Source organism: Brienomyrus brachyistius, chromosome 19, assembly GCF_023856365.1.
Source record: "Brienomyrus brachyistius isolate T26 chromosome 19, BBRACH_0.4, whole genome shotgun sequence".
Classification (NCBI taxonomy): domain Eukaryota; kingdom Metazoa; phylum Chordata; class Actinopteri; order Osteoglossiformes; family Mormyridae; genus Brienomyrus; species Brienomyrus brachyistius.
Genome location: NC_064551.1, coordinates 16,819,102 through 16,843,862, shown reverse-complemented (window position 1 = coordinate 16,843,862; position 24,761 = coordinate 16,819,102). Strand labels below are relative to the sequence as shown.

The following is a 24,761-nucleotide window of genomic DNA, read 5'->3' as shown; positions in this document are numbered from 1 at the left end:
ATAAAAATAAGTTTGAAAATCAGCCTGTAGTCACAGGCTCCGTAAGGACGTGCAGTTGCACAGAACAGAGATATCGTCTAATTCAGTGCAGCCCAATGTGTTGCATTACATATATGCCAACCAAGTGCTTCACATCCACTGAAAGAGGCCAAGAGATCCATCTTTTTACTATGCTTACTATGTGAGGAAACCAGACACCTACGCTGATTCAATGGGCACTTTTCATAAACTCCACCAGATAAACAGATGATAAAGATAAGCCAGTGGGGTCTTAATGGTTTTTATCCAATTTATTTAAACATTTAACCTCCTAATCCCTTTAAAATCAGCGTTAAGTCCTCTCAGCTGACCAGATTCATTGGAAACACAGTGTAGTGAGAGTACCATTTCCTCTCGATAAAATTAGATAGATAGATAGAGAGAGAGAGAGAGAGAGAGAGAGAGAGAGATTAACTTAAAAATTATACATTTAAAGAAAAGGTAAAACTAATACAAAAAATGCTATATAAACAGCAGAAAGCTCATTGGACCTATGCTGTCGTGTCCCATTTTTTCAAAAGCAGACAGAGAGTTTTCCTCACCCACCCTAAGAGTGATATTAATAATTTTAAATTTCCATCCCTAACATGAAAGGCCTCCTTTGCAGCGTTACGGTTTACATGGAAAGTACCCCAAACCGCCCTCTCCCACTCACCCAGCACAAACGCTCTTCGCACCACAACAGCTTGTAGTCCCGTCTGCTGTTTTTTTACAAACATATAATCATCTTTTTAGGCTAAACTGTGCATGTGTGCTGGTGGTACAACTTTACTCATTGTCTTTTGACACAAGTCAGTGTTCCGGCTGCCTTTTGAGTCAAGGGCAGTGCAGTCAGGCAGTGATAAGACACCAATCTGTATTTGCACCGGGTCCCAATATAGCACGTCTAAATGCAGCCGGTATATCCGTACGATACCGGGTTAGCTGCACCCTGCTTAGATATCAACAAAATAAAAACAAACGATGAAAGGTATTTCCTGTCGGCTTGCAAAGCCCCATCCCCCCGTAATGTAAGTGGCTCTGCCGATAAGGGAGTGGGCATGTTGGCGAGCTGAACCGCACACAGACGAGCGCCACCCGTGTAGGATGACTGCCCCGTCAAGTGGGTGGCTTTCCGCAGGGTGCCGTCTTCGTGTCACTCAGATAACTGCCGGTTAGAGATAGCAGCCTTAGCACTAAGTAATGACCTGTGCCCTTCTACTAATGTATGTTCCATTTACACCGTTAGATACAAAAATTCTCCAAAATTAACAGTTAATTATGTAGGTATGGCAGGGGTGCCGCTAAAGATTTTGGGCCCCATATTATATTGAGCCCCCAAACCAAGACCAATAAGATCATGTTCTAAATTTTTTAGGGCCACAGTCACTCAGGGGCCCCTACAATTATCTTTGAATTACGGGCCCCCTGGATATAGGAATCATGGCCATACAGAATTTTTATTACATTCTATTTCCAACCCATTGGACTCCTACCCTGGGTGTCCCCTGTCTTCTCCTCGTCGCTTCCTAACATAGGCTCCATGCTCGCCACCATCCTGCACTGGGCGAGCGGTTCTGTAAGTTGGATGGATGGATATTTCCAGTCCTACTCCAAGGACTCCAAAATTGATTTCTATCTTGATTTGAATCAATTTGTTTTTCTATGTAGAACAGTTTAAATGCGACTTTGATAGCAGTAAAGTATTGGTCATGATAAGCTCCACCTCCCGTGGTTCTGAGCATCTGCCGAGTGCCGCGGTCCATAGATTGTACAACGGCGTTTATTAAAACTCAGTCCCCTATTTCTCCTTCAGTGAGTCAGACGTTCCCTCCTCAGTGAACAGAGGTGTACCCAAAGCATGTGATCTTTTCAAACTAAATTAAAGGAAACAGACCTCGCAGCCTGATAAGAGTGATCCAGGGTCCTTACCAACCCTGCATAACATTTTCACAAGCTACCCGTGGAAACGATTTTGTGGAAATGTAGACAATATTAAACGAACTTGGCTCATTAATCCTGAAGAGCCACTTCATTTCAGTAAGCTACAGCAGCGTGTTGACGTCAGTCCTCCGTTCCAGAACCCACAAAAGACTCATACTTATTTTTGATAGTATTTATTGTCTTAGCTTAATGTCTTATTGTGTTTTATGTTTAATTTTTGTTTTCCAGCGGCTGGAAGGACATGCAGAGTAAGATTTTCGTCATATAGTGTAATTGTTTACTGTAAATATAACAATAAAGGCTTGAACTGTACTAATCTATATGGCTCCATGTTGCTCCATTGGTCTATAGTAGCATTTTTTTCCCTGAGGAGAACATGCTTTTTGTATCAGTGTCTGAGCAGCAGAGGAATTGAAATCTGACCTCCCCCTCTACAAGCAGCAAAGGAGACAAGTTAACAAGACAGATTTACACTGTGATGTCAGTGGCAAACGTTTAAAAACTGTGAGGCTTAAATGATGCACAATTTAAAGTAAAGTTATCTCCAAATCCGGCTGGGAAGAATGGGCTGGAACCGGGACCACAGTGTGATTTCCTGGGACATCAGTGATACGCCGATTAACGTTCATGCTGAACACGCTGGACTGCATCAGGTAACTGTGAATGGACCAAATGTGTTCCTAATTATGGCACTATTAGGTGACTGTGAAAGAATAATGACCCAAAATGATTTCAAAAGGAGCCTTTGAAATTGCATATTTCAGGTGCTGTACATATCGAGGTTGAATAATCTCAAACAGGAAGTATTTTGTCTTCGTGGGAAATGTGGCGACTGAGTGGCCGTGGGCGGTGGCAGAATCCTGCACAATCTACAAATGTAGAGGAAATCCTTTAAATAAGCAGCTTTAAAAAAAAAAAAGAAATCTGTTGCTATGAAGTAATAAGTCTCCGTCGTATTGGACTTGGGCCACATGGGGCTGTAGCCTTTCCGGCCACAAGATGGCAGGGAGATTCCACAGCTTACGTTCTGTTTTCCTGGGCGTTTGAGAAACATAATCATTCTTTGGTATTATAACCCGCACTGGTAAGAAATCCCTGGGCAGTGAAGCCGCACTGTCGGAGCGCGCCGAGCAAGGCCCTTGAACTTGGCAGGGAAGTCGTGTCCAGCAGAGACCTTCATGAACCATCTCGCTGCTTCCTGTGACACAGAAAGGCAATTCCCCCGAGTCCATCTCAGTCAAAGCCCCTGTGGAGCCCAGGACAAGCGTCACCGGCAGCAAGGCAAATTTCACCGCTCGATTTCACTCTGCCTCGTTGGACGTTGCACGCTGGGGGGGGGGGGGGGGGGGGGGCAATTCAGGGGCACCAGCAGTCAGGCTTGACAGAGGTTGGAAGACGTGCTGGATGCTGGCTAACCATGTGCTTTAACCCCCCCCCAGCTTGCTCTCACCTGCATATGTCTTTGTGTGCCTCACAAAGTTCAAGATGGGGTCGGCGAAAAGACTGTGTCCCCACGCCATTAATAATCTCATGTTCTATTTAAATTTCTAAATGTGAGCCATGTGGATAACGGGGTGCAGCCCTGAAGCCTTATCTTTGGGTTCAGGGCTGTTTAGCATTTATATATTGGTCTTTTCCTACACATTCAGGCTTTAATACAACCTACAGGATCTACAATCACTAGTATTTATCCTACATTTGCCATGTTCACTCTCTCGTGTATATAAATCAAACTGTCCTTTAAAAACCCACTAGAAAAAAATAAGGAAAAAAGACCAGCTGAACTTAAAAAGTGGCATTTTACTAACTAAAAACAAACTGTTTTTTGCTTGTGGCCACGTAAAAAAAAGTAAAGAGGTCCATTATTTAAAAATGGCCATTTACACAAGATACACAATAAAAATGCAAATATAATATAATGGTGTATCGCATATTTGACTGAGACAGCAGCATGTTTCAGTTCTGATATCATCCGCTGGCTTAGCACTTGTTTATTAGTCTTGATTGAGATGTTGGTTTATTAAATTGTGTGATTCAAAACAGATTTTCTGATATGTTGCCAAATTCCCGTTAGCTGAGGCAGAAACGCACAAAGCATTTATAACGTTTCTAAAATGCTTCGCTTATTTTAATCCCTATAAAGAAATAATACAGATCACCTTAATAACTGACTATTGAAATGTTACTCATTGAATAATTAGGTAGTTTTAATTAATGGTTCCATTAGTGTATTTTAAGAAGAAGTAACCGCTAATGGGGGGGCTTGTCTGGAGCCTGGACTGGGGGGTAAACAAATGATGTATTTGGTAAAGGATGGGGAGTGATTCAGTAGCAGGAAGAAAGAAATTCAGGGGGTTTAACCCCGACATGGGCGGCTACTAATCATGTAGCTCACATGCACAGTCTGTGACCTTTCACCTGGCACCTGATGCACAGCCGGGAAAAGTAATGTAATCACAGACCTGCAGGAAGTGGGTAGAATATGTTTCCACATGCTTTTATTCTCTAATCCATTATCCGTCACGAATTTTCATTCAGTCGCAGTTGATTCAAAGAGATTTTACATATTTTTCACTGTCATTCCAGGAAGGAATTCCAGCACTTTCTGCGTTTGAAATGCGGACTAAATATGTGCGACGATCTATGCGTGTCTGTAAAGATACACGCACATGCACTCGGACTGTGCAATCTGTGAGTAAACTGTGACTCCCATTCCCAGAGGGAGAACAGTCATAACAGGCTGTTAATGTTTTGCATAGTGAAACATGAATAGGTTGGTCAGTTAGCAGCTGAACTTGAATTAGTCTGTAATTTCAAAAGGGCACCTGCCAGACTGCTGCCAGAGTGCCACCTTTAGTGTGTCTCACAAAGATACCAAACTCCTCCCCCCCAGATTTCCAGCTACATGTCGCTGCATGATTAGTGTAATCATACGACAGACAGACGGGCAGCTCGAGACTGCTTTTTTCTTCCGCTCTCTCACACCCTTTTATTTTTCCCCTCCCGTTTCGGCTGTCAGTCGCAGTTGTCTGTAGCCTGGGGGGCTTTGGAGGCCTTCCAGACTGTAGGCTTTTTCAGGAGAAACAATGGGGATGGTCAGGTTTTGGGTTACCCTGACGGAGGAATAAAACACTGTCAAATTTCGGCCAGAAATTCATCTCCTTGCGCCAGGTGTGAATACTGCGGAGAGCTTTTTACTCTTTTTGTTTTCCTTTTTTAAACAAAACCAACATTATAGAGCCTGAATTGTACTACAAAGGTCACCTGAATAAATTGCGGCATTTGATCCATTTGATATAGTAGCTAATTGTTTCTCATATAAAGCAAATGTTTCGTATTAGATGTGGGGTCACTGTAGAATTTTTATTTTTTTTTTGTGAGCAAAGTTAATAAATAAAAGCAGATGGTGATTAATTCAGAGGTTCCTCTATTGCCCAGAGCTATTAAACACTTCTGTCCTGTTCCACCATGCGACAAAACTAATTGGTGACTTTGATCATTATTGGATTAGATGCCTCAGATCACCTAGCAATGAAATTTAACAAACAATATGTATGAAAGGGGATTATTAGGGAGCTTTGGGACTCGGTAAGTTTCAGTGGGCTTCAGCGGAGAGACAGCGTAATGTCTCCCTCTAGTGTTTCTACTCCAGAATTACACGACTTTGTGTCTTTCATAAGCAAAACTATGTTGTTCTCTTTATTACTTTGCTTCATACCTATAGCTCGAGCTATAGGTAGAATAGGCAGATGCCCAGGGCCCCAGGAAATGAAATGACCATCAGTTTTCTTGGATGGGGGAGAGGCAGCTAAAGCTTTTTCTAGAGCTCCTGAAAGTTAGAGCCGGCCATACTTGTTCTGCCTAATAATCAAGAATAATAAAACTGCATAATATCCTATTATGCAATAAATATACACAAATTCACAGCACTGTGCTAAAATGTAAGGGAAAAATGAACAAAAAAAAACTATACAAGTAATATCTAAATATATAGTAAATTAAGGAATCTTGCATCTGCTAAATAAAAATCTATTTCTAAATCTATTAGCTAAGGGGTGGAACATTTAATCCTGACGCATATAGAAGTACAGCCTAAAGAATGACCACCACACATGGGAATGACCACCACACATGGGAATGACCACCACACATGGGAATGACTACGGAAACATAAGTCAGTATTTTCTGTTTGTCAGCTAGGTGAACATTGTCAGGTTAACTTATTTGATCTTTGGCCAAAGATGCTTTTCTGCCATAATTGTCCAGAGCAATTTGCCTTCTCAGCACTCAGAATCAGTCATCTTAAGGAGTAAATGGAGACTTTCCAAACAGTAAATTCTTTGATGCTCTTTTATAGCAGCTGTTAACTACCAGTGTGACTCACAGGTCATTTTTGGGGGGGAAACGGAACGCTAACTTTTTTTTTTTTGCGAAAGATAGGTGGCAAATGGCAGTGGCAAAGTAGAGTCTTAAATTGTGCTGAACTTCAGCCTTATTAAGCCCCATAGGTCATGGCATGATCACCTGCACTACCAGCGTCCCTCAGGCAAAGGCGTCTCAAAAGCAAACATTTACTGTAATATCGTTACCTGATATACAGCAGTATGACACATGGGTGGCTTTTATGAAGAGGAAGCATGGATAAAGGGTCCTTCTGTGAATAACCAGCACTGTCTCGCTGGTATAATTAATGTGGGAGGTTTTTGTATTGCTCTGAGGAACAACGGAAGGTCACACAAGTCTGAATCCGATTCACATGGATCCAGTCATTGTTCTCATACATCTGACTTCTACAAGAGTAATTTATTGGAAATTGTGAGTCTATGCTTCCTCGGGATGTGAGTTGATCAATGTACTGCAAATTTATATAACAGCAGGTGTTATAAAAGTCTATAGTTTTACAGTTTTACAAAAAAATGAAAGAATTAATGAATCAAACATTCATCAAACAATTCAATCAAACATGGGTAATGTTAGATTTGACAATGTTCATTAACCTCATGTAGTTGGACCTGACATTGTCGGGTAACCTCTGGTTAATATTGGACCTGACATTGTTGGGTAACCTCTTGTTACGTGTTGGATGTTACCATTTGAATCATGAAGTAATTACTGGCTAACCTCTTGTATCATGCTGGAGAAGTAGTAAAGTTACACAAAAGTAATAAATTCTACACACAATATGCTGTTCCTCATATGCAGTACAAACATACAGTGTGATAGTTGTTTGTATTCACAGTCTTCACCATGAGCCTGAATTAGCCTGATTGGAAGGTAATTGTCTGTTTCTGGCAAGTGCTTGAATGACAGACACTGTCGAAATTGCTGTGGTTCCATGTGGTCTGCCTCAGTGCCGATGTCAGTCTGAGGAAAGCAGATACTTTATTGCTGTGGGGTGGCGCTGGCTGGAATGGCATCCTGGACAGCTCTTATGTACAGGCCCTGCTTTGGCCCCAGAGTGTGACTTATGCAGCCTGACAACCTGCTGAGTGACATTTTGTTAGCGCAGCCAAAAAAAGCATCTTAAGCGCAGCGGGATCCAGTGGGTCTTGCGCATCACCTTTCATCACGCCGCTAAAAGAAACGCCAACCTACAACCTGACCTGACATGCCAAAGGTACACTTCCACCTACGCTATCTATTGTCACCTTTGCCTGGCGCGCAGTTCCCGTAGCGTACGATTCCTTTCGGACACTTACAAATATTTCCCTTGCCTGGAAATGCGACTGTGAAGGTTCTTCGGTAGAAATGTGTGGTTGTTACTTTACGGAGTCTGAACAGGGTAGTTAAATCCTGCCAACACTGACACAGCCCTGAACTTCCCATTCATTTCCACCACCGGATGTTAGAGATCAAATGTAACACATGCCGCTTTCACTTCTCATTTAAAAACTAAAGCCCATGCCAGGAGTTTTATGGCGCAAAATGAATTTATAGCATTCCAGCAAAGCAAGAACTTAATGAGACTATCCAATGACCAGACGTGCAACAGCACCGCGCCATATCGGGGCAGAACTTTCCGCTGCGGTCCTGCACCCTTATCGTGAGAACGTAAGCTAGAAAATAAGTCCTCTGTGCAAAATTTTGTTTAATTACACACTATTATATGGCTTCCTGAGACTCCAAACCACCCGCTACAGGATCCGAATCCCAGGAATCTGGAGACCTTCTGCAAACATTCCATCCTTTGCACATTTCAACTGAACTGTCAAATGTTCAGAAACGCGCAGAGCCAACAACAACCACTTTGTCAAGCCAAAAGGGAAGAAAAACATTAAAAGGCTTAAAGAAAACACTCGGTTAACAGCTAGAGTTTAGGGTCTGTGAACGAGAAGAGCTCTTAACTATGGTGGTCTGAAATACACTAAATCACATTCAACAGCAGAGGCTAAAAGTGAGGCGAAGAACTGTGAATCTGTGGTCTGTGCATTACAATAAACATCGTGTGGTGGCGATCGCATCATCTTGTTGTATTATAGGATGACAGCAGGGACTTTAACAAAATCAATACTACTATCGCAGTTTAGATTTCACTGTACGTGAAGTTTAGAGGTCATACGTTTTTCAGCTGGTAATATGTGGAGGTGAGATGAGCCGATGTCTGCATGTGCTCACAGATACGGCATCCTGAGGAGGACGGGCAGCCTGATGGCCAATACATTTGCGATTATCCCCCTTCTGCAGACTATCTCCAGGGCCCTGCTGTAACGGAGCTTTTTTGCTGATTATGTCCCCTTTCATGACACTGCTCCCTCAGTAGACCACAGCACAGTAGACCACAGCACAGTAGACCACGATGGTAGGACATCCCTACTTGGTTGTTGCTCATACTTGGGCAGCTAGGGGCCCCCATTAATATACTATCCTAGAGCTCGGTTGGCAAAGGGGGGGCTTGACCGGCACATAGTGTAAAATCTGTCGAACAGATTTAGCTCATTTTCCAATTTTCACAGGACTCCAGGACTGGAGTTTGACACCCGTGACCTATAGGGCACCAACAAAGCACTTGTGCAAAGATGCAAAGTATCAGCATAGAAATTGCCAATTAATTGCAATTTCGACTCAGGCGACTCTCCTCACAGTCCCCACACACCCCCAACATGGACTGTTCACACTTCAGCCCTCAGGATGGAGGTACTGTAATGCTTTGCACATTAAGCTCTCTGCACATCTCCTTCATTTGCACAAATGCACAGTTAATATTTCTTGACATTCTACCTCACACTGTAATTTTTGCACATTTAGTTCTTTCTCACATCTTCAATTTGCACAAATGCACCGTTAATATTTCTCGACATCTGCACATAACACTTCAAAGTATTAATTTACTATTTTTTTTCTATTATGTTGCACCTTGGCATTTCCTGTAGACAGCAAAGAAAGAATTGCATGGCGCAGAGAAATGCACTTTTCTGCCGTACATATGACAATAAACGCTGTGATTCTCTTGTCCCCCCTGCTTCCCCTTCGAACTCTACCAATGTAATGAACACGATAACGACTGACTGTGTTGTTAGCCTGTAACTGTACCTAATATCTCCCATACCTGTGAATAGGCAACGTGAAGCTGTACTTCCAGTTACTATGCAGGAAACCAAGCCTACATATCGAATATTCGGTAGGACGGGTATCGGGCAAACTGATACTGGCTTATTCTGAGTCTTATTTTCTGTTTCATTTTTTAAGAGGCCAGTTAAGTAGCTAAGGGGACCTTGTCACTTAATACCTCCAGGGTTTTGGGCACGCGACGGGCTGTAGTTGTGATGAGTTTGTGGTTTAACTTTATGGTCATTTTGGTGTCTTCAAGTTCTTCCATTTTTTCCCACAGCCCAGAGGCGCGCAGAGGACAAAGACCGCTGATCCTCGGTGCGCACAGACCCCATTCTGTGTGGCTTTGGCTCCGATGGCTGCCGAATTGGTGCTAAAAATAGGCGTGTATTTTTAAAGTACATGTTATGCACAAAGAAACCAGTAGGTGGCGGTGTTTGGCTAGTTTGTGCTAAAACACCGCCATTATCTTAATGAAGAGATAAAGCGCTCTGAGACGCTGAGTGTAAGATACTCACAGCTAACATTAAGCCAAACGCTCCCAAATTACCTCCATAACTTTAAAACGTACACAAGCACAAGATACAACATGCTTTATAACTAGACATGTAAGGACATTCCATTAAAGAGTATGCATTGGAAAATAATCGCACGTTTTGTAGTCTTACCCCTTTCCTACACAAATAGAAATATGAGCCTTTTCCAAAGGTTGCTTGTTCTGAAGTCTGTTTATAGACGGTGCGGCGTGGCCAAAACCATACTGTTCATTTCATTTAATCGCGCCTATATGAATGCAGCGAATATAAGGAATATTTGCCAGTAGAGGATACAGATATGACATTATTACATGGATGGATCTGCTTTTCTTTGGAGAAACAAATGTAAGAGCAAAATAATATTCTTCCATTTATTTTGCTTAATCAAGAAAGTCAAAATACACCAGTTTCTTCCACGGTTCTATCAGATTTCCATTGCCACAGAAAAAAATTAAGAAACCATCTAGAGTGTCGCTTTCAACGAGCAAAATGAGAATTCTGCTTATTGAAAGTGCATGATTAGCTTCCTGCTTTGTCTGGAAGATGTGTACGTAGCTCTTTCTCCAGTCCTGCTTACGCTCTTCTTTGGGCATTCACTGAAAGCTTAGCCTAGCTGCACTTAATCAGAGACAATTGACAACCTTGACAACTCTATGTTTATAATGAATTATTTGCTTCACTTGGACACCACTTTAGACATAAGCATTAGCTAAATAAAAATAAGCAGAAATGTAATAACTGATACTTAAGTCTGACATGGAGATGCCAGTTAGCGATTCTGAGTCTGGCAAACCTGTGAAAATGGACAATATACAAATAAATGGACTACAAAATTCTGATAATGAATATGTGAATTAAACATTCTTGGGTGTATCGATAGACAGAGAGACACATGGCGCTGAGTGGCTCAGCCGGTTTGGAGGCTGCGCCTGAGATCGGAAGGTCACTTTGGGCCCTTCGCTGAGGCCCGTAACCCCAGTTGTTCCTGGAACTCAGCTTTCTCTATTGCATGTTGGTTTGGATAAAATGTAAAATATGGCAAAGCAAAATGGAGGTGGATGTCTGGACTATTTTAAAACTTTCATATATTTTTCTATGCATTTGCTTGAATTTATTATTAATATTAAGAAATATAATACCCAACCCCGCTTTCTGTAAATGAATGTCGCTTTGGATATGGCTATTTGCTAAATAAAATGTAAATGTAAATGAACGGAGAAGCACGTGGTCTCCTGCATAGCTGACCTGCGGGACTCGGTCGGGGCATTAAACGCTGCAGCAAAGCCGACTTCCTTACCTGGGCGCCCTGGGCGGGACCAGGCGGTGGCCGCTTCGGAGAAGCAGCACGGCTTCAAAGGGACGGGAGAACGCGGGGGAGCCATTCCTAACGTCCAGGTGAGTCCTGTATTACAATCGTGTTTTTCAAAGTCATGGATTATTTTATTATCGAATATTATTTCTACGTACGATGTATGTTCTTTTCATTTTCTTTTTGCCAGAAATGGGAGGAAAACTTCAAGCATGTTTAACCCGACGCATTATCACCCCTAGGCATGATTTTTTTTACACTGCAAATTTAACTGTAGGCCCTATTCAGTAAATGTTTTGTAGGTTACTTTCCAGATCAAACGTAATTTTGCAACTAATTGTGTCTTAAGTGGGCCAGGTAACTAGTACATGTAAAACTAATATAAATAACTTAATACAGAAAACAAAATCGCAGACCGGGTACGGTAAATATTTACCTAGGCCTGCATAACAAACAACCTAAACTTCCACAGATTCATAAGATGTGGGGCCTGAACTTTAAACCACTTATAGACACTGATGTAATTCTCAATGTTTTCGGGTTTTGACGCTTGATAACCTACCACAACTACACCCCTAGTACAAACTATAAATGCACAGATTGTGTAAGTAGCCTTCTCAAATTGGGTCTTTCATAAATACAAAAGCTGCTTATTTCGAACATTTCATGTAGTTTTGGCCGCGGCGTGGACTAACTGAATTGTGAGTACATAAAACCTGTACATGCCAATATTTTTAAAAAATAGTTCCTTATTTATAATCAATTTCCTGATTCCCCCCCCCCCCCCCCAATTATTGTTAATAAAATATTGTTTAAAAATAATTCTGAATATAACGTGGCACCGTGGCGTTGTTATAATGTGTGTCTTTTTGTGTAGTTTCGCTTGTGCGTGTGTAGGGCTTCTTCCTGCTGTCTCCTGCGCAGGGTGTGGATGTGGCAGCTCCAGGCGTCTGTTTTTACAGACGCACAAAAATCTGATCCCGAAGCGGTACAGAGCGAAAGCGAAAAGTTTGCAGCGGGGCTGTTCAGTTGGGCGGCCGTGGGGGGTGGGGGCGGCGCTTTACTTATGTTATGTTTGATAGTACAGAATGGTTGATCGGTCAATCCAATAGGAGGCTGCCCAGGGTGCTAACCCAGGTAGAAATTGTACGTTGATATAACGTTCCGAAAACGTTTCTACTGGTTAAAGAACGTTGCAGTATGACCTTCTCAGGACGTTCCCGCGACGTCACGTTATGGAATTACTTAGACGTTAAGGGGACCTCATTGGGGAACCTTAAGGGAACATTAAAGACGTGTTGGGAAAGTCTGGGGGGCAATTTCTATAGGATGTTCCCTCTAGGTTGCTATACTGTATTCCTATATCGTCTGCAGAATGTTTATTGACATTGAAGAAACCTTTAGGGCAGTGTTTCTTAAACCAGTCCTCGGGGACCCCAAGATGGTCCACATTTTTGCTCCCTCCTATTTCCCTGGGAGTTGGGAGGGAGCGAAAATGTGGACCGTATGAGTGCCCCTGAGGGCTGGTTTCTTAAACACTACCTTAGGGGACCAAACATGTTCTTTGTTGGTGGTATTTAGGTTCCTCCAACACATTTCCAGGATGTTTAACGTTTAATGGACCAGCCACTTTTTTGGTCTTCTTTAGGTTTAGGTCATGAAAACAGAAATAACAGGAATACAATTTCCTGTGATTCTATCTCATTCCTGGAATGTTTGCAAATCTTTTGTGTCATTGCAAGAATATTTAGAGCAGGCATGGGAACCTGTTCCTTGGAGAGGCAGTGCTTGGGTTCTTGGGATGATCTCTCCATCAGCCAGTAATGAAACAGTGGTTCACAGCTGCCGTCCTGGGGACCCACTGTTATTGGCTGATTGAGAGTTCATCCCAGAGACCCGCCCCCACACCGGCCCTCTATGGAACAGGTTCCCCATCCGTACTTTAGAGGATCAGCGTTCTATAAAGGCTTGGAAAAGTCATCACCTTTTGAGAACTTTTAGGGAATTTTATGCATGGTCCGCAGAACGTCTCCTTCTACGAGGGGCACCAACTTGCCAGCCAGTTTCGCTTTGCCTTGGACAGACACTGTATTTACTTCATCAGCGTACATTACAGTGACCTTCTCCTGGATAATGAAATGGAAAGCCTTGACAACGAATAGGTTTCTGAAAATATATTTGTAATTCTGTACTGTGGGCCTGCGGACAATACTGCAGAAAACATGAGGGTGGATATTGGGGTGTCTGTCCTGTAGCTGCAGTTCAGATTAATAATTTGCTAATAACTTGCGCAGCCAAAAACTAAATAGTTGTCTGCATTTCTCTACATTAAAAAAATTCTGATTGACTTTGAATTATTCAAAAGAGAGGTAAAGTGGTTGGAAAGTTCTTTATTAAGGATAGGCACATTTCTGTAATTTTTTATTTTTATTACAGAAATACTTTTAAAAAATTAAAGCAGGCTTCTGCATTTGCTACGGCTCCACATTAAATGAAATCACCGTCGTATCACATGATATTTGGTATTTATGCGAGTGCAACACTTGCGTGCAAGAGTCCCAAAACAACGACGACAAAATAGTTCAAATAAAAGCAAATGGTGCAAATGTGAAGTATACTGAGAATGGCGGCATGCAGGATAATTAGTGTGGAAATTAAAATGAATATAATGAGCAGCCAGGTGAGAATGTGACGCAGATGAATGGCATTGAATGTCTTCGTTGACCTTCCCAGACCTTCCTAGATGAGAACATGACAACTTCAGCGGAGTATGGAAAAATCACCTGGGAGCTCAGCGTCTATGTGGACCAGAGGGAGGACGATAGCCTCCGCACCCTGCGGGTGAAGGGGAGCGACCATGTCGGTGGGCTCATGCTCAAGCTGGTGGAGGAGATAAGTGCGTCGTTTCCTCCTCATCGTCGTCATCTCACAGTCCGTGCATTTCATCAGTTGGGCCAGGGATGGAAGGGTGTATATTAAAATATGAGCACATGAGGTATAACTCTGTGTTTATCTGTTGATGTGGTGCTGATGAATGAACGTCTGGGATGTCAGCTAAGACTCGGCACCTTCCGCGATTAGTCAACAGTCCGCAACGTTGATGCGGAAAATTCGACATCGATATATTTAAATCAACGCATCATTTTTTTCTTTGTTTAATAAAATTACCTTTGATTGCTGAAACGCTTCAATTCATTGTAACAAATAATCCCCTTTATTATCGCCACGTAATTATGGCCCCCTCCATCCAGTTTCTTCCTCTTATCTGGGTTTGGGTTGTGGGGGCAGCGATCTAAGCAGAGATACGTAATTAGGGGAGCGAAAAGTTTCGATGGCATAACCAAAGGGACACTACTGCTATGCATGAGTCCCTGAAGAGAAAACACACGGGGGCTATTCTGGGTAATGGACCACCAGAGTAGACAAAAGGCTTTGAAATATCTTTTGTCCTTGTAGTTGGTAGATATGCTCATTATTAAAACCATGAAGTTCTCTGCCTTCTACTTTAGAATCTCCATTGAATAAGTGTGAAAATGTTTAGGTGAGAATCTGAGCTTATTCTATGTTGATTGACTGTGCCAGTGAGTGTATTCGTGTGCGTTGGGCTTGTTGGGACTAATGTTATCGTAAGCTACAACTGAAAATAGTTGTTAGCGGCGCCCTAATTTTGAGTCGGTGCTCTTGCAAGATTTCAAAGGCAAGAATAAGAGAAATACTCTTTGCTGTGATATATATAAACATCCATATCAGGCCCTTTCTATTGTCTGTCCCACGGTGGGTGGGCTGTTTGAATCGTCGAGGGATGGGCTAAGCGTGGTCACACGCAGCATGAGCGTAGGGGCCTCATGCCTCTACTGTCTGGGTGTCAGGCTAAGGATCGCTCTTCAGAATTGCATACCACACCTGCATCGCTCTCGCAGGACGACATGCTGACTTTGTATTGCATTGGAGGCGGAGCTGGCTGCAGAGTTTAAAATCCCAAACGATATCTGGATGGTAAATGCTCAATCGGAGGAATTTTTGCTGGTGTCGTGTGTCTTCTTAAAGGTTTTAGTTACTCACATAATTAATTATTTTTGATTTGTTCCTGATTCCGCCTGTGAACCAGCCCTAAGGGGTTCACTGTCTGATTCACTGTCGTTGAAATAGGCTCATTATTCTGTCCTGTAGCTTTGTGTGGGGTAGGGAAAAATAGTTCAGTGGCCTGCTCGTTTCCGACCTGTACACCCCTTCAGCCCAAAAGAAGAGAGCCAGCTTTTTACAGCACTAGTTTTCCCGAAGCCCAGGGGCGATGCTTTCTGCCAGTGATGGGTAGCTTGTGATTATTGTACCTTCAGACTGAAACCTTACACCGCACTCAGGCATGTCGCCCGGTGTCGTGCTCGGACATGTTCGCCTGCAAAGTGAGGCACATTCAGTGGGTCTGAAACTCGGCTCACTCTGGCTCATTCTAACATCAAGGGATAAAATTCAGTTTATATATCATATATATCAAAATACGTATAAGCATGACATTTTTAATACGCAGTCTTGAAAAGCTGACATGAAGATATGAATTTGGTTTTTACAAATTGTTATTCTCTTGATACAGATTTTTTTTTTCCGTTAAATTATAACTATCCATCTGTTTTCCCTACCGCTTATCTAGTAGAGATTTGGGGTTAGCCTGGTAACTCTCGCGGGGATCACATGACACTATGCAGGGAAATAATCCAAGGAGCTACAAGGAACTGATCATCGAAAGTCTACCCGGAGTTTTCTGACCACACCTTCTCACTGAACGTTGACCTCTTTAGATGCTACGAGGGACTGGTCAGACTATGCCTTGTGGTGGGAGCAGAAGAACATCTGGCTGCTGAAGACGCATTGGACTCTGGACAAGTATGGGGTTCAGGCAGATGCTAACCTGCTGTACACCCGTCAACACAAGCCGCTATGTCTGCAGCTGCCCAACATGAAGACCATCAAGCTGAGTGTCAGCTTCTCATCAGTGGTCTTCAAGACTGTCACTGAGATTTGCAGAACTCTTAGTAAGTATATCCATGTCATCGCTGACCAATGAAAAATACGTATCTTCAAACATCCATCGTTTCAAGAGAGTGAAATAAATGCCATTTCTCAGAAACTACTTCACAAAATAAACCTAGAACAACGTAATGAGACACCATAAATATACTCCTATCTACACAACTGTCAGTGAACAGTTTTATGTTTTAAATGGACTTTTGTGGATCGTTGTCAGTGACACAAATGTGTCTATTAGCAGGATACAAACTAATCTCACTTTATGATCATTATTAACAAGAATTTTTGTTATATAGTTGCCCAGCTATCAAGGTTAATTTGTTGAAAGTAGCAATATGAAGTAATCCATGGAAACAACCATTAACTAGTTAACTAGTACAAACATAAACGCTAATGAAAACGCTAAATCGCCTTTTTTTACACTGAGAAGATGAGTAGAATCGGCTTGTTCCTTCTATAGTAAAATATAACAAAATTGCCAAAAAAGCTGGACGTGTTTTCATCGAGTAAGTGAAGCAGCCATTTGGCTTTATAGTTTTTGTGTGTAGTGTATAATCGCAATCATAAATTGATCACTGCCCAAAGCCTCTTACAAACCCTTTTTGCGAAATTTACTTGTGCAAATCCACATTAAAGGGCGTGTTTGTTGTAGACATCAGGAGACCAGAGGAACTTTCTTTGCTGAAACCTCTCGATGACGCATCGAAGAAAAAGAAAAAAGACAAGGGCAGGAATCCCGCTATCGACGAGGTCATGAACATAGATGCCCTCGGGATGCCAGGAAACACAGGTGATCTGCAATAACGGCCACTGATGCCTTTTCTTTATTTAGATGTTGCGCTCAGTAGAATGGATCTTCAGCGGTTCAACCGCTCGTGTGTCTGACAGGTAACCCCGGAACTTACAGCAAAACCATGACACCTACGTATGACCCAGAGAGCGGAAACCCGATCTCCAAAACGAGCCTGTGGTTTGGGCAGAACGATCTGATAGTCAGCCAGCCAAACCTGCCACCTGCTGAGCTGGCCAAGATGTACAAGCCTTTGACTACAATAGAGAAGGCAACTATAAACTCGGGGTAAGAGAATGAACGAGAGTTTTTCGATGAACTGGCACTAGAGGTGCGAGGATGTGATGTGAAGACTTACAGTGGAGTTTTCAGAATGAGGCTGATGTCATGCCATCAGAGACAAAAATATTATTTTTCACATGTACAGTATGGTTGCCTCCAAGACTGTAAAACAAGGGACTTAAGTTTAAACATAGTTAAGTATAAAGAGATGACATTAAACAGTAAGCATTTAAGCAATAATCATAAATATCCATGTTGTGCAATCGGCAGTAAAGTGACAGGTGGTGCAAAGAGTCTTATGAATAAATAAATATTTGCATATATAAATTGTGCTTGTGGGAGCGGCATGGTGGTGCAGTGCACTCTTGCCTCACACCTCTGCGACCCGGGTTCGAGTCTCCGCCTGGATCACACGTGTGCAGAGTTTGCATGTTCTCCCCATGTCGTTGTGGGGTTTCCTCTGGGTACTCCGGTTTCCCCCCACGGTCCAAAGACATGCTAATTCCAGGCTAATTCCAGGCTAAGTCCAGGCTAATTCGACTTGCTAAATTGCCCATAGGTGTGCATGGTAATTCTACAGGTGTCGTCATATTTTTCATGACTGTTGACCACTGCGTGCAGCTGTACGTGACCAAGCTTTGTGTTCGCAGGTGGTTGGATTCTTCTCGATCGCTGATGGAACAAGGCGTCCAGGAGGACGACAGGCTGCTGCTGCGTTTCAAGTACCACTGTTTCTTTGACCTCAACCCAAAAGTGAGGAAGTGACCATGTTGAGTTCACACCTCCCAGAACACTATTGCGATAGGAGACTTTCATGGGGAGCCCACAGACAGGAACATATTACCAGCTAGATATATAGAGAGAACTTTTAATTACAATAGAAAGGATTAGAAACAAAATTACATTACATCATGTTAAAAATAGCAATGTCACTGATAACAACAAGTATTCTTGAAGTCACCATAAAAGGAATGTAATTCCATGATGGTGTAGTAAAGGATATAGTTTGAGTCAGGAAGTAGAACTATACAAATACTATGTAAAAAAAAAAAAGTGACCACCAAATTTATCATGGCACGTGTGATGGAGAGTAAGGTTACGATGGGAACGTCTTGCAGCATGGGTGTGTGTGTGTGTGTGTGTGTGTGTGTGTGTGTGTCACGAGCGCCTTTGCTTCTCCCGGCAGTATGACTCCGTGCGTATAAACCAGCTGTATGAGCAGGCAAGATGGGTCGTCCTGCTGGAGGAGATCGACTGCACGGAGGAGGAGATGTTCATGTTTGCGTCCTTGCAGGTACAGTAGTGTGCTCCTGCCAGACGTGCTGTCATGATCTTAACTCCGGGGTGGGACTCTTTCTAAGGCAGGACGGGGTCAGGCTGATGGTGTGTGAGTTAGCCACCAATTGCTCCTGGGATGGATGACTCTGCTTCCTCGGTTGTACGATGTTTTGGATAAAAACATTTGCTAAATAAATAAAATGTAAAAGATGGCAAATGTCGTCGAAGCAAAAGTGATTTCTGAGCAGTATTTATTAATGTATTTTTTTAAATAAATAAATTAGAATTTAAATGTCTTTCTATGTCTTTCTAAAACTTTTATTAATAATATAAAGAGAAACACTGTTTATAGTGTAAATAATAATGTTTATTACATTTGTTGACCTTCAGAGATTATGTAAATAACATCACCTGCACATTATAATATGATGTTAAACATGGTGTTACTGCAGAACATGTTTTCAGTCCCAACCTTCACTCTGCGTCAGTTAAACGGGTGCAGACCCCATTCCAACCAGTCCAGTCGCATCGTCAACAGGCGGCTTGCTGGGGCTTGACGCAGCAGGATTACGCAAGACTTAATGATGCAGAACCATTTCTGGCCATTGTTCAGAGGAGGATCGCTGGTACTGCCACAGTGTTCCAGCCCGAATACTAGTGGATGTTTACATAAACACATTCAAGAATTTTAGGTTGTTGTTTAAGCAAACCACAAGGCTTTATCAGCGGGAAAATATGTTTGTAGAGCTGAAGTGCTCACTTATTGTATTCAAAATGAATAAAGAACACACTTAAACAACATGGGAAGAATGTGTAAACTCCGCATGTACAGTAGAGGCTGATTCGAGGCGCTAACCCTGGAAATAGGCATAAGTCAGCCATCAAGTTTATCTATAAGGTAACACTTATCTAATGAAAGCTTGCAGTCTGCGCGCATTTCAGTAGGGTTTTCTTTATTTAATTTGGAGATTTAAGTGATTTCATCTGCTATTTTTTTTTCCTAGTACCACATATGCAAGTTGACTTTATCAAAGGAGCCCCTAAATCTCTCCGACGAGCCGGAGGTCGATGAAGTGGAGGCAGCCCTGTCAAATCTGGAGGTGACGCTCGAAGGAGGAAACGCGGACAAAATCCTTGTAAGTATTCCTGCTTCATAGAAAACGGATAAGTATGGAACTGGTGCAGATGCGCTTCAGGAGAATTACAAAACCATTACGAGAATTTTTGCAGTGAAAACTGTTTAGTTGCTACCTGAAGATTTATCTGAACGATGATGATACGATTAATTATTAATAATTGTGTGAGGTGTCAAAGCTGTGGTTCAGTATGAAATTCATGTTGACCGTGGGTGGCGTCTGTTCGTGGTTTGTCTTTGCTACGTGAGGTTCACTCGCTGCTGACTTTTTCCCCCAGGAGGACATCACTGACATTCCTAAGTTGGCGGATTCCCTCAAGTTATTCAGGTGAGTGTCTGGATGAAATGCGCCGCTTGGCACAGGGAGAGAGCCCTGATAATCGGACGGGAAGGTGATCGAGCCTTGTGATGGTCATGAACATCTCCAGCGGGTATCTCTTCTGCTCCTTAAAATAAACATGCGCGAATCATTTTTGAAAATGTGTTCTTTGACCGAACGATGCTTATAATTTGCTATGTATTTCAGGCCCAAAAGACTGACTTTGAGACCATACAAAGAGTACTGGTTTGTTTTTAAAGACACCACAATATCGTATTATAAGAACCGGGAGTCATCCGCTGGGGAGCCGATCGAGCAGCTACACCTGAGAGGTGAGGAGGGTGTGACGATGGCTGGATGTCACCCCGGGCACCCAAGGTCACCCTCTTCTCACCCTGTGTTCTCTGGTAACCGAAACACTGGGGACACCTTCCACAGGCTGCGAGGTTGTGCCAGACGTCAACGTGGCGGAGAAGAAGTTTGGGATCAAACTGCTGCTGCCGGTGGCGGACGGCATGAACGAGGTGTACATCCGCTGTGACAACGTGAGTCTGCTGCCTGAGTGTCGGCAGGTCCATACAGCTTTGCGCTGTTTCCTTTCAGGACAGAAAGAAAGCAATTCTTCATGTAGAGCAGTATTTTCCAATCTGATCCTCATGGACCCCCAGACGGTCCAGGTTTTCGTTCCCTCCCTGCTCCTGGAGGGAGAATGTATGGGAACTGTCTGGCAGGGAGCTGGGAGGGAGCAAAAACATGGACTGTCTGGCAGGGAGCTGGGAGGCAGCAAAAACATGGACTGTCTGGAGAGCTGAGAAACACTGATGTAAAGGATAACTGTCACAACATAAATGAATGTTCACATGAATTCACCCTGTTGGTGCTTTATACCAAAGTAACAATTTTGCTCGTTTGAACAGTTTGAGGACGGATGACCCTCCTGCCTACAGGGTCATGACCTCAGCTACTTGTATTTCGTCTACGACAGAGTTGTTTTCTGTATCTTAATATTTCGAGACTCTGTACTTTTCATTAAAGACTTGAGGGGCTCCATGTCCGCCGCGGGGCCTTACCTCCAGCTCTCTGTGCATCCCACGCCCAGGAGACGCAGTACGCCAAGTGGAAAGCGGCCTGCATCCTGGCCTCCAAGGGCAAGACGATGGCATACAGCTCGTACAAGACCGAGGTGCGGAACATCCAGTCCTTCTTGCAGATGAAGAGCCTGGCGCCGACGCCAGAGTCTGCCCCCGATGCTGACGCCTTGGACATGAACGCCGAATGCTTTGTCTCGCCCAGATTCTCCAAAAAGTACAAGACGAAACAGGTGACTAGACGTCGCTTGGCAGGCATGGTGGATCAGCCTGCATCTCTATGGCTTTAGACCTCCAGGGTTATGGGTTTGAGTCCCACCCCCAGCTCTCTGTATGTGGAGTTCCATCATCTCCTTCCTTTTACTTGCAGCTCCCACTATAGCATAAAATGTGTAAGTAGCTGTATCTGTGCCTCCATGTCCCATAGTTAGTTTGCCCCTGTATTGGACAGGTGTGTCACCTGGGGCGCCCGCTGCTTCATGCCCAGTGCTTCCTGGGAGGTTCCAGGATCACTGTGACTCTACTGCAGAGGTGGGGGGCTTCATCCATGGAGGGTGGGTGCGGGTCAGTAATAAGACAGCGGTTCTCAACTCCCGTCCTGGAGACCCACTGTTGTTGGCTGACTGAGAGGCCATCCCAGAAACCTTCACCCATACCGGGCCTCCATGGAACAGGTTCCCTACCTCTGCTGTACTGGAGAAGCAATCATAGAATTTGGATGCAAAGGAGACCACCCTGACCTTCCCCCCCCCCCCCCATACTTCATGAAATCCAAGAAAGAACGTTTGTAGCCATGCTGAAATGTCCTGGCAGTTTAAGATACTGGGACGGCACAAGACCGGACATACTGTTGTTCTGATGAGTAAATATGTCACTTATGAAGGGCTTTTCTAGTTTATTTCCACATTATTTTTCTTCTCTCTGGAATGCTTTTACAAACTGCTAGTTATCTCCTGGAAGTTTCCGTTTTTTGCTAACCGTCTTACACTCTCAGGGTTTATTACTCTTCAATCTTTCAGCAAAGGACTGTCATGCCATGTTGTGGTTTCTTCCAGTTAGCCACCAAGATTCTGGAGGCCCATCAGAATGTCACTTCTCTGTCTCTCATGGACGCTAAGATGCGCTTCATCCAAGCTTGGCAGTCCCTCCCAGAGTTCGGCATTAAGTACTACATTGTGAGGTAACTCCCAGCAATCCTTTTAGGATGATAAACAAGGAGCCTTGAGATGTCTTACAAAGCATCTGCAGAACGATTATTCTTAATATTCACGATGATGATAGTTTTGTGCCCAGGGGTGTTAAGAACACCAGGTCTTAGCCCAGATACCTATTCTGTCCGAGAATTCTCAAACTAAGCTTGGTTGTTAAAGCATCTGAGCTAAGCAAATCATTTGGGGATCATTCAGATTCATTTGTGGCTTCAGCCCCAGACTCCCCGGACTTGTGAAGTCTGGTTATGCCTCCTGCTGTGTGATTGTAGATTCCGAGGGAGCAAGAAGGACGAAATTTTGGGAATCTCGTACAATCGGCTGATCCGGATCGACATGTCTACCAATCAGCCTGTGACCACCTGGAGGTTTTCCAGCATGAAGCAGTGGAATGTGAACTGGGAGATTCGGCAGGTGAGTTGATAAAAATGAAGTCCAGCATGACTCATCCCCAACCAACCTAGTTATTTTACAGAAAACTCTTATCAGACTAGTCACAGGTTCAGTAGATGTTTGATTACTCATCTGTCTTCTAATATTATTGAGTGGGTTCTGATTGCTTTTTACATGCATCCTTTAATGTGTTACAACCACTACTGGATTAGGCAAAACACATAAACTGTTATTCACCAGAACAATTGTCAGAGGAATAAATGAATATATAAATGTGCAATGAAACTGTGTGTGTGATAAAACAAATGATTTTTATAGTTTATATATAAACACCATTATAAAACCTAAAACAATACTAATTAATATTTTATGTGGCCCAATACAGGGTTGCCAGTTGTTTGATTAAATGGCATTATCACTGAATAGGTATCAGTTTTCATGCTGAAAATACACTGCAGGGTAAACGCACCAACCAACCCAAATGACACATTTACCTCAGACATAAGTACTGCCTGTAAATAATAAACATTTATATTTTTCCAAATAAATCAATTAAATGCAGAACCCCATTTGCCATGAACTAGCGTGGTTATTAACAGGGCTTGAGTTGAAATGGGGTGTACAGGCATGTCGCCCCCCCCCCCCCCCACCCCCGCCCCGGGCTCAGCACCAACTCTCATTGAACTATTGTTACAGTTCAGTCACTGGTTATCAGTGACCTGTCTCGCTACACAGAGTCATACTGTCAGTATTGTATTTTAAACAAATCCTACTACAGATCTCTGGAAGCTGATTGGCTGAGCTGTCTCTGTTACAGGTGACCATCGACTTTGATGGAAATGTGCAAGTGGCCTTCGCCTGTCAGTCCTGCGACTGTAAGGTTGTTCATGAGTTTATTGGTGGCTACATTTTCCTCTCCACTCGCTCCAAGGACCAGAACGAGACCTTAGATGAAGAACTCTTCCACAAACTCACTGGCGGCCAAGAGTAGCCTCACAATCACAAGATGCCTTCGCTTCCAGTGAAGTTTCAGTTTCTGTACATGTTATGTGGACCAAGATGGCTGCCAGTTAAGCTGTAGTAGTCTACTGCTAACCGAGAGCTGGATTCCTGATGGAAAGAATGGTCACGGTTATATTACATTCTTCAAATGAAAGTGCCTTCGATGTTACAATAACACTGATAATTATGTTCTTTCATACAGTATGTCAGTCTTTGCCAAGTACGCGTTCGGGTGAATTTGTTTAGTTTAATTCACGCAACTGACAGAAAGGAAAGCTGGTGCTTATCAGATTTAGTCAGTAAAGCTGGATTTGTAGCACCAGATTTGTAGTGCAGTCTTATGTCATTAGATTCACTGATAATAACCCTTTGGGCAAACAATAGAAAATTTTAAAAACAAGAGCAAAGATTTTCAGTTGTGAGCATGTAAGTGCACTTATTCTTTAGGAATGCTGAAATTATGCAGCTTGAAAAAAATGTACCATCTGTTATTTTGCAATACACAATAAAAGACAATAATGTACAATTGATGTGTTAATATTTGAATGATAACACTCTCCCTGTGTGCTTACATTACAATGCATAATAATCACAAAAAAAGCATTAGGATACCCATCTATTTTCCAGTCAGGATCACCAAGTGGCCTGCAGCCTGTCCCAAGTAACACAAGGCAGGGGACACTGTGGAGGGCATAGTGGCCCATTGTAGGGTACACACATACACACACCAACTGTAAGTCTTTAGACTGTAAGGAGACCAGAGTTGCCCAAAATCCTCCCAATACAGGGAGGATATGCGAACTCCACATACAGCAGGGATGGAACTCAGCCCCACTGTGTAGCAACAGTTCTACCCACTATACCACTGTGCCACATTTTGTATTTG

General features: G+C 43.0%; 1 protein-coding gene across 1 annotated transcript; it reads left to right on the top strand.

Annotated features, from left to right (window-relative positions):
- The first annotated feature begins 11,291 nt into the window (after window positions 1-11,291).
- Window positions 11,292-24,401, top strand: fermt1 (FERM domain containing kindlin 1). The gene is made up of 15 exons (XM_048985317.1): window positions 11,292-11,441; window positions 14,089-14,251; window positions 16,152-16,385; window positions 17,033-17,170; window positions 17,269-17,458; window positions 18,103-18,205; window positions 18,639-18,746; window positions 19,735-19,866; window positions 20,144-20,193; window positions 20,392-20,516; window positions 20,623-20,729; window positions 21,284-21,505; window positions 22,328-22,452; window positions 22,753-22,894; window positions 23,691-24,401. The coding sequence occupies exons 2-15, from the start codon at window positions 14,107-14,109 to the stop codon at window positions 23,862-23,864; spliced, it is 1,995 nt and encodes a 664-aa protein (XP_048841274.1). The 5' UTR covers window positions 11,292-11,441; window positions 14,089-14,106; the 3' UTR covers window positions 23,865-24,401.
- Window positions 24,402-24,761: the final 360 nt, after the last annotated feature.